Source organism: Mercenaria mercenaria, chromosome 7 (assembly GCF_021730395.1).
Source record: "Mercenaria mercenaria strain notata chromosome 7, MADL_Memer_1, whole genome shotgun sequence".
In the NCBI taxonomy this organism is placed as follows: Eukaryota; Metazoa; Mollusca; class Bivalvia; order Venerida; family Veneridae; genus Mercenaria; species Mercenaria mercenaria.
In genome coordinates this window covers 8,555,265-8,566,526 of record NC_069367.1, presented here as the reverse complement: position 1 = coordinate 8,566,526, position 11,262 = coordinate 8,555,265, and the positions used below count along the sequence as shown (strand labels likewise).

The 11,262-nt window shown below is 35.7% G+C and overlaps 1 protein-coding gene across 1 annotated transcript; it reads right to left on the bottom strand.

The window, feature by feature from the left end:
- Positions 1–1,007: 1,007 nt before the first annotated feature.
- On the bottom strand, positions 1,008–10,956 carry LOC123555008 (transcription initiation factor TFIID subunit 6-like). Its single transcript, XM_053548947.1, has 5 exons — positions 10,775–10,956; positions 7,156–7,288; positions 5,402–5,527; positions 3,289–3,462; positions 1,008–2,889 (listed from the first exon to the last, which is right to left on the bottom strand). The coding sequence occupies exons 1-5, from the start codon at positions 10,954–10,956 to the stop codon at positions 2,449–2,451; spliced, it is 1,056 nt and encodes a 351-aa protein (XP_053404922.1). The 3' UTR covers positions 1,008–2,448.
- Between the last annotated feature and the right edge of the window lie 306 nt (positions 10,957–11,262).

Sequence of the window (11,262 nt, the reverse complement as noted above, 5' to 3'; positions counted from 1 at the left end):
TTCCATGCATTATTTCATCACGGACGGGCACCTGGGTAGAACCGCCGACCTTCGGTAAGCCAGCTGGATGGTTTCCTCACATGAAGAATTCAATGCCCTGAGTGAGGTACCTGTTAAGTACATATATCAGACACAAGAGTTGATATACCGAAATCTGGACAATTTCAAATAAGATTTTATAACATAAAGAGAAGCCCCAAAGTACAGTCCAGTGGAACCATCTGTAAAAACTAGACTTCAAAGGTACAAATATTCTGATCATGTTTTATAAATTATGTAAATCATGCAGATGATTGACAAAGTCGCATGAAGATCAGATATAAAATGTGCTCTTTTGAGTGTTAACAAGGTTTTTATATGGTTTTGCTTAGTTATCTACTTTTTGACCCAAATAATCCTGTTCAAACCCGATCCAGATTTTATAGAGACACGTATATTCTGACAATGTTTCATGAAAATCAAATGGAAAAATTAATCTCATGTAACCCTGTTTTAAACCCAACATAGATTTCATTTGGGCTAACATTACAACAGACTTAGGAGGATCAAGTAAACAATGCGGTCTCTAAAGTGATAACAATGTTTATGATTTGATCTCGTTTTTGATCTCGAATAACCAAAGTATTTCATAGAACAAGACAATCTGACAGTTTTATGACATTATGGCAGAAATGTGACCTGTAGCCTGCTAATATGTTCTCCAATCAACATAGTTTTTAAATGTAGATGACCTAGTAACGACCTGGTTCAATATTTAATCGAGAGTAACATTCTGACAAAGGTTAATTATGATTGGACCATATCAGCGGTCTCTCAAATGTCAAACTGTTGACAACAGACAACAGACACGAGACGATCACAGCTGCTCATATGGGCTCTTTGATCTCAGGTGAACTAAACATTTTGAAAGTTCAATCAAGAAATAATATATCTCATTCAGTGACCTCTCATTCAATAAAATATTTTTTTCAGTTCAGATTTGAAGGAATTTTAATGACAAACAACGATTTTATTCAAGCAAATTATACTTTTTTTGTTTCTAACACATTACCAAGATGTATAAACAGTACTAAGTCTTGTGTTATACAATCATAGAGCCCAAGTTTTCATTGTATAATAGCGAAATGAATCGGGTCGTGTTAGAATAAATGATATTCGTAAAGTACACATTTGTTAATGAATGTTTGGTTATTTGAAGAAATAAGAATTCAAATGCTAGATTTTCCAATTTGATACTTTGAAAAATTGATGTTCTATATCTCTATTATTAAGCACCTAACAATTTTAAAACTCAGTTACCAGAAATTCCTATTTCATACACTGGATACCTTTAAACGATGTGTTTTTGGATCTTGGTGAAGCAAAAAAAATAAATATGTTCTTAGATTGGTTTCAACATAAATTTTATTGAAATTTTGACAGACAGTTGCTGAGAATTTGACAGGGAGAGCAACACGTCATTCCAACTGTTGCCTAAAACAGTGATTAAAAGGCAATTATATATATAGAGTTATCATATATAGCTAGTTTCAGGGAAGAACCCGACAACATTTTCCAAATGAAATATTCACGGTTTCCTCTCCCACTTCCTATCTGCAAAAATTGCCACTACCTGGTTATTGTATTTATTTCAAAACTTTTTATAGGAAAGATATTGTAGTTCGAACTGTAAAAAGTGTCTTAAGACTGAAAAGCTGATGATACAGAGTGCAGATTCATGTGTTGCAAAACTGTTTACAACTGAAAAATATGGCGTTATTATGAAACAGAAACAGGCACAGGCTAGTTTTACAGAACATATTATAACATACTTTGTATGTTAATGTATTCAAAACAAAACACCCTGAATTAAATCAATCTCCTTATGTTACATTCATTACTCAAGCTTTTATGATGGCATACATTATAGGTTGCGGGAGGGGAAACAATAATATTTATGGTTGGTCCTAAACAAATCACTGGATAAATGCAACTTTCTATAAAGGATAAATGAATACGGATAAAGGATATTGTTTTGTATTCCAATAAACAGAAAGAAGAACAAACTCCTGTGCCAAATGGACCCCAGTCCAATTGTATCATACTTCAGAGTGCAAATCATTAAGAACAAACTCCCTGTTAATAACATGGAAAGAATCGTTTACAAGTTCTTTTCTTGGGGCTAGTTCAATACAGAACTCTTGGGGCTAGTTCAATACAAAACTGCTATTTAGTAATATATTGCAACAAACAAAAGAAGTTGGCAGTTACTTGCGGAGAACAGGTTTGTACTAATACAGAATCCAGAAACACTGGTTAGGTTAATTGCCCACCGTTACATGACTGAAATACTGTTGAAAATCGCGTTTTAAACACAAAACAAACAAAAGAACTGCAGAAACTTCTTAGATAGTCTGCTGCCATATGATCTCTCTGAACATATATATACATCATAGTATTTCTGGAGTTTCAAGTGTTTGGTTCAGTTTTCAATATCGAGACTTGAGTCTGTGTCTGGTCCCCGGTTGTGAAGACAGATTTCATTCCAACATCACTACTGGTTCCTGGTATTTGCTGATTGAGTTGTGGTGTGGACACAGTCTGTGGAAGGGACATCACTACCACCTTCTGCCCTCCAGCTGAAGATGGAGTTATCCCACTTTGCTGTCCAGTTTGTACAGTTGTAGGCAGCATTTTAACAAGAGAAGTTCCAGCAGGCTGAACTGGCGTGCCCGGTCTCTGCTGCTGCATGATAACAAATTTTTGAGCAGTGTTTCCAGTTAAATTAGGAGTTGTAGGGGTCCGAGGAATTGTAATGCTGGTCTGCTGAATCCTGGCTGAAGTTGGTGTCTGAGGGGCAGAGCCGGGTACTGTACCAGGAGTTCCAATGAGAATATGGGGTTTTCCTTGCTGTAATTTGGAAAGAACATTCAAATGTTTTGCTCTGAATCTCTGTACTTATTTAACGACACAAGATAAATTCTCACAAATCAAATGCCTTTAAAACACCCTTACATTTTTAGAACCAGATGGGTTAGACCTACCGGCCTAAAACTGCAGAATAAAAAGATAAATAAATGAAGTGCAGTTAGATAGGGAGGTACAAAAAATTATTGTTTATTAACTAGAATAGCTTTCTATTTAACAATGGTTACATTTAAAGGAATCATCATTTACTTAACCTTATTCAGCAGTGCTTGTGTCCCTCACCAACAACTGAATTTGAGTTGCATGATTTTTCATTCAACACAACAATTTGTTGCAAGCCTAATTAATGTTAGAAACTAAAGAATGAAGTTAATTGTTTACCTGAGGTAAATGTATGGTTGGTTTCTGCAGTATGTTTATACTGGATGCTGAAGCTGATCTTTCCTTAGCAACTGCAGCATGAAGTAATGGTCCAAGATAACCAAACTCATTAAGGTAATCTTCAACTGTATCTGTAGAGGGTCTGTGGGTCTTCAGAACTGGAGGTATGTATTTCTGTGGTAAAACCAGAAGTACATGAATTATGGATAGAAAACATAGTGAAGACCAAACACTGAAACAGGTAGGTCCCCATGAAAGATCTGTAAAAAAACCCTTGTAACACATGTTTTACAGCAAGCAAAAAGATCAGTATCTGTAATCACATCTATTTAGAAATTTACTTTTTTTACATCAATAAAAGGTTTGTTCAAAATTATAATCGAAAAGTAACGAAGACCTTTGAATAAAGAAGCTTATGTAACGAATTAATTCTATCACATATACTATTTTTTGTTGCTGTTTGGTTTAACATCACACTTACAGAATTATATGTTATATGGCGATTTTCTAGTTTTTTGAAGGGGATAAAAAACAGCATTTATGACACAAAAGGGCATTTAGGTAGAAATATTTGTTCTGTAAGCCAGATGGATGGTTTCTTCGCATGAAAGAATTCTAAACTCCAAGTGAAGGTTCGACCTCACTCTGGTGAGAGGCAGCTTTTGTTTGTTTGTATCTGCTGGGTTTAATGTGCTTCTACTGGATTTAACATCACAAATCATACAATTATAGGTCATATAGCAACTTTCCAACTTTTCCTTGCGTCATTTCATCGCAGGTGGACATTTGGGTAGAATCACCAACTTCCCATAAGCCAGCTGGATGGCATCCTCACATGAAATAATTCTACAACCGAAGTGAGGCTTGAACCCACAGCGACCACAGAGAAGAGCGACCACAGAGAAGTGATTCAAAGTTGGGGACTTTAAGGTCACTCAGTTTCCACTATTGGTATATGTAAAAGCATCTCTATTATAACAAGAGCTGTCACTAATGGTGACAAATGTCCCCCGCAGCGCCTTGACCTTTAACCTGGTGACCCCAAAGTCAGTAGGGGTAGTGTACTCAATAAGTTCTATCAGCATGTGAAGTTTGAAGGTCCTGGGTGCAGTGGTTTGCAAGTAAAGTGCCTTCATGCAAAAGTTAAGGTTGTGACGAACGGACGGACAGTTGAAAACTAATATGCCTCCCTTCGGAGCCATAAAAATTTGGGTCAAAGGATACTAGAAGTACAGTAACTGCTTCTGTATGGAAATTTTCATTTATTTACATGGTAAAGAAATTTATCTTGCATTTCTATTGGTCAATAGACGTCACATGGAGAGAGGATATATTCCATATCCTGCTAGTACATTTCAGATATGAAATTAATTAAAAACAAATTGGCAGCGTAATTGAATCAAGTCAGATTGTAAGCTCCAGCCATAGAAATTGTTTTCGAGATAAAAAATTTAGTGGGTTTTTTTTCTCCGCCATTCTATTATTTTCATATCTAAATTAGGTTCCTGAAGTTAGTGGCAATAGAAGAACAGTAACTCTGTATGAGACGGCTGCGTTTGCCAAGCTAAAATGTTGTTTTACTTAAATCATCATAAAGCAAAGGAATAAACACATTTGCAAGACAGTAGTTTGCTGCAGGATCATTTAATCTTCCTGCAAGATAAAGAAACTAACAGGAAACAGGACGAATTCCTAAGTTTCAAGACATTTCTGACATTGTGAAATCATGTGTAATCTGATGATTTTCAAAAGGATGAAACATAAAAAGTTTTTCAAAACAAGTTCATAACCTGTATAAATGAGCTTCTGTGTTTTGTGATTCAGTCAAAATACAGTTCATTTTACATTTTATGGCTGGTGTTAATCAACTCATTCAACGGGAAGATCGCAGGATTCCAGTCTGCACTGTAACTGTACTGTAAGTAGCTTTATTAATATATCAATTACAGTGAGGATGTAAAAGGTAGTCGGCAAGATAATATCGCTCTCGCTTGATATGGATTTCCTCAACAACGTATATCCCATATCCTGTCACAAACAAAGAGGTGTAACTAATAGTATAACACAGTTTACATCCAACTATGTAAAATATCATATCCCAATTTCAACTTACTGCAGCAATTTTCTTAATATTTTCTGCTGCTATTCTATCAGCACTGTTCATTACCGGACATTCCAGGGCCATTTTAACACGTTCTCCAATCATCTTCAGGTTGGGCAGTACAAATGCATTTATCACCTATAATATATGAATATTTCAATTAATTTCTCCAACTTGTAAAACGCATATGCTGGAAGATAATGGCCGTTAGAGGTAACTTAAATTTTTTTACTGTGACCTTCCGCAAATAATTTAAACATATCAACTGTTCTTTGCTTGATTTTGTTTATAACATTTATCTATAATAAAAATAATAATAATAATAATAATAATAATAAAAAAGACTTTACCTAGTTTACCTAGTTTTTGATTCCACCTAACCAAGATTTGGACTTGACCTAAATATCATCAAGATTAACATTCTGACCAAGTTTCATTAAGGTATGGTCATAAATGTGGCCTATACAGTATTAACTAGCTTTTCCTTTGATTTGACCTGGTCACCTAGTTTCTGACCCCTACTGACCCAGATTTGAACCTGACCTAAAGATCATCAAGGTTAACATTCTGACCATGTTTCATAAAGATATAATCATAAATGTGGCCTCTAGTGTGTTAACAAGCTTTTCCTTTGATTTGACCTGTTGACCTAGTTTCTGACTCCACTTAACCTAGATTTAAAGTTGACCTAAAGATCCTCTAGATTAACATTCTGACCAAGAATCAAAGAGATATTATCATAAATGTGGCCTCTAGTGTTAATAAGCTTTACATTTGATTTGACCTGGTGACCTAGTATTTGACTCCACCTGACTCGAATTTAAACTTGACCTAAAGATCATCTAGATTAACTTTCTGTCCAAGTTTCATTAAGATACGATCATGAATGTGGCCTCTAGAGAGTTAATTTATCTCTACCTTTGATTTGACTGGGTGACCTAGTTTCTGACTCCATTTAACCTAGATTTGATCTTGACCTACAGATCATCAAGAGTAACATTCTGACCAAGTTTCATGAAGATATTTAAATGTGGCCTCTAGGGTGTTCCCTAGCTTTTCATTTGATTTAATGTGGTGACCTTGTTTTTGACCCCAGCTAACCCATATTTGAACTTTACCTAAAGATCATCAAGGTTAACATTCTGACTAAGTTTCATTAAGATATAGTCATAAATGTGGCCTCTATAGTGTTAACAAGCTTTACCTCAGATTTGACCTGGTCACCTAGTTTCTGATTCTGCTTCACCTAGATTTGAACTTGACCTAAAGATCATAAAGATTAACATTCTGACCAAGTTTCATGAAGATACAGTCATAAATGTGGCCTCTAGAGTGTTAACAAGCTTTTCCTTTGATCTGACCTGGAGACCTAGTTTTTAACCCCACCTAACCTAGATTTGACCTAATGATCATTAAGATTAACATTCTGACCAAGTTTCATGAAGATGCAGTCATAAATGTGACCTCTAGAGTGTTAACAAACTTTTCCTCTGATTTGACCTGGTGACCTAGTTTTGACCACAGATGACCCAATATCAAACTCGTCCATGATTTTATTGAGAGTAACATTCTGGCCAAGTTTCATTAAGATTAGGCCAGAATTGTGACCTCTAGTGTGTTCAACATTGTTGAAGACGACAAAGACGGCTGACGGACACAGAGCGATTACAAAAGCTCACCTTTGAGCACTTTGTGCTCAGGTGAGCTAAAAACTGGAGAGAAATATCTGAGTATGATAAAACTAGACAAACTGTCAGTGATAATACCTCTGCTCCTAGTTCTCCAAGGCCAGATAATGCACCATATATTGTAGCAAGAGCTGCCTTCTCGGACCGTACTGCTTTACTGAATGTCTTGGTAATTCTTGCCTGGATGTTGTTCACATTGTTATGAAAATTTCTGAAATATCAATACCTCTTACATATTTCATACAGCCTATAGAACTACGTGGATCTTCTATGATTTTACCTTCTGACTTATCTTACGACACAAAAGTCAAAATGTTATGTTGATCAGGTACTAAATATGATCTTTACAGCATAACAATTAACCATGTATTCAAAGACATTTTAAACAGGTTTTATAAACACATGATAGACTAGAATGTGTCTCAAGGACATACGGTGTGTCCCCCACTCGTACATTTGTCACAGATAAGGGGAAATAATTGAAATGTTTGCATTCTTAATTGGGTATAGCCTCAAAAAAAAATTATGAAAAGGATTCATTATTCTATACCATATACTTTTTGAGCTACGAGCATCACTAACAAAACAAGAGGGTCATGATGACCCTGGATCGCTCACCAGAGTAATATGTTTCAAATGTCAATCTGATGATTTTTAGAAATTTTTTGGAAAATTTTCCGATGTACAATCAAGTAACCCCTGGGGCGGGGCCAATTTTAACCCAGGGGTCATGATTTGAACAAAGTTTGTAGAAGTCGACTAGGCAATGTTACATATTGAATATCTAAGATCTAGGCCTTCTGGTTTATTTTAAGCAAATTTATGAAGATTTCCCTATGTACAATAAAGTAACCCCTGGGGCTGGGTCAATTTGACCCTGGGGGGTCAAGATTTGAACAAATTTTGTAGAGGTCCACTAGGCAATGCTACATGTCGAATATCTAAGCTCTAGGCCTTCTGGTTTATTTTTAGAAAATATTGAAGATTTTTCTATGTACAATCAAGTAACCCCATGGGGCGGGGCCAATTTGACCCCGGGGGTCATGATTTGAAGAAAGTTTGTAGAGGTCTACTAGGCAATGCTACAGGTCAAATATCTAAGACCTAGGCCTTCTGGTTTATTTTTAGAAATTTTTTGAAGATTTTCCTATGTAAAATCAAGTGACCCCTGGGGCGGGGTCAATTTTGACCCTGGGGTCATGATTTGAATAAATGTTGTAGAGGTCCACTAGGCATTGCTACATGTGAAATATCTAAGCTCTAGGCCTTCTGGTTTATTTTAAGAAAATTTTTGAAGATTTTCATATGTAAAATCAAGCGACCCCTAGGGCGGGGTCAATTTTGACCCCGGAGGTCATGATTTGAACAACTTTAGTAGAGGTCCACTAGGCAATGCTACATGTCAAATATCTAAGCTCTAGGGCTTCTGCTTTTTGAGAAGATTTTTTAAGGTTTTCCCATGTAAAATCAAGTGACCCCTGGGGCGGGGTCTGATTTGAACAAATTTTGTAGAGGTCCACTAGGCAATGCTACACGTGAAATATCTAAGACCTAAGCCTTCTGCTTTATTTTTAGAAATTTTTTGAAGATTTTCCTATGTAAAATCAAGTGACCCCTGGGGCGGGGTCAATTTTGACCCCGGGGTCATGATTTGAACAACTTTAGTAGAGGTCCATTAGGCAATGCTACATGTCAAATATCTAAGGTCTAGGGCTTCTGGTTTTCGAGAAGAAGATTTTTTAAGATTTTTCTATGTAAAATCAAGTGACCCCTGGGGCGGGGTCAATTTTGACCCTGGGGTCATGATTTGAACAAATTTGGTAGAGGTCCACTAGGCAATCCTTCACACCAAATATCTAAGCTCTAGGGCTTCTGGTTTTTGAGAAGAAGATTTTTAAAGTTTTTCCTTTCGGTTGCGATGGCAACCAGAGTTCTGCATGGAATTCAATTCTTTGAACAATTTTTAGAGAAGACCATCCAAGGAACACCCCTGTGAAGTTTCATCAAAATTGGCCTGTTGGTTTAGGAGGAGATGTTGTTTAAAGGAAAGTGTGGACGGACGGACGGACAACGGACGGACAGACGCCGGACGGACGGACGGACGCCGGACGGTGAGCGATCTCATTTCAAGAACAATGGTCATAACTTTTAAAGAAAGAACAAAATCTTACAATCCTGACTTAATAATAACGAAGTCTACTATTACAACTCGTCACCTCAGTGCAAAAAGTGGATAACTGCATTGATTCAAAGAAGGACTTATTGACTTATTGCGCTAAAGTGACGAACTATATTCTTAGTTTCTGTTGCTTAATGTAACAAGTTTCTGTCAGTTATAACTCTAAATATAAAAGTCATTAACTTGTAAGCTATATTTCATGGCAAACTTTTTAACTGAGGCTAAAACCATCAGTTTGCTTATATCATCCAATATGAAAGTTTTAAATTTGTTACTTTTTGTAATAAAATACGAGCAAAACCATAGTATTTTAAACAACAAATACCTTTGCAACAAATAATGAAAACAAACTGTTTCACTGATCTCATTTCAAGAACAATGGTCATAACTTTAAAGAAAGAACAAAATCTTACACTCCTGACTTAAGAGCAAGTCCAAAGAATTCTGACATACTAATGTTTCTAATTTATATGTAAAAACAGCATCTTTTACCAAAATTCTAAATTGCAAATCTTACACTTTGAGTCATTTTTATATTTTTGTAAAGTAAGTCACCTTTTAGATAGAACAGCAATATATTTTCAGTGTTAAAAATAGCTGCAAGATATCTGCCACAATAACAAAGTTTAAAATATTCGAGATGACTTTCAAGTTAAAGTGTCACAGTATACAACAAACAAAAGTTCTGAACACTGACAGGGCTCTCGTTTGCTTTTTGGGACAGGGTCCAGGGTCCAAAAATGGGGGGAATTTCGCATGATTTTTCAAAAAAATCCTTTGAGGGGGAATTTCAAACACAAAAAGAAATGCAAACAAATATAATCATGCTTTTCAATTTTGCTGACCCAAACCTGAATTCTGTTAATTATAAACTCTGCTGTATGAATTCTGCCAATTATTAACAACCTTATTCAGGCATCACACTTTGTATTTTTTTCTCTGAGCTACTGAATTTTCGGAAACAATAAAATTTCAAGGCCAACAAGTCCACTGCAAATCACTTAGCACTGATGTTCTTGGACTCGAGGGGGAATTTTTTTGAATAGGGGGGAAAAAACATATTATTTTGAGGGGGAAATGGGGTCGATATTAGGCCCCAATTTTTGCCAAACGAGAGCCCTGACTGAACGCGAAACATAAAACTGTCCAAAGTGTATCATTCCATAGTTTGTTCAGTCAGTTTGCACTGAGAACATCTGGCATCGAGATGAGCTCCTCGATTCATCCAAATCAGGACATATGGCAGGCGTTTTATGATACTAAAATGTGGCTATTTTACGTTTCTGATCCTGAAATGATTGTACACTCTGGCTTGTTGTACAATCAGCATTATTACTGAGATCTGTATCTTGCGGTTCATTAGTAGCTGCTATGAGTTAAGATTTTATAACTTGAATTTTCATTGATAAGGCAAATAGTAAAACCACCTTGGACTTGTACTGAACAGCACAATTATCTGTAAACCTATGCAGGACCTTGATTTTGCATGGGCCAGGATTCTTCATGAGGTGGATAAACAGCTGATCTGTGAAAGCATGGACAGCCTTAGCATTATGTACTAATTCATCTGAGAGAATAATAAGTGATTCCTTTATAATCACAGGATTCTCCACTGTACTATTTTGGCCATGCCTGACTACAAAATATTTTTTCTTGTAGGCAAGGTTCTGTTCCTTTTTCTGTTTTTTTATACTTTTCATTTGTCTCTCTCCTGGTGGGATCAGACTTTAATTTTTCTCTGAATTTTTTTTACATAAAAATTATTCACGATTCTTGATTCTCTTGTCCAGTGCATCATGATATTTAGACAGTTTACTTTTCTTATTTATCTGAATATTGTTTATTGATCTGAAATTACAGGTAATGCAGGACATTACAAATTTGTAAATTATTTACTATACATATATAAATATAGTACCATTACCATTTACATAATGGTACATCGTTGTGTTTTGTATTTAATTTCTCATGTAAATAGTAAATTGTTGATTTTATAATCAAAATAT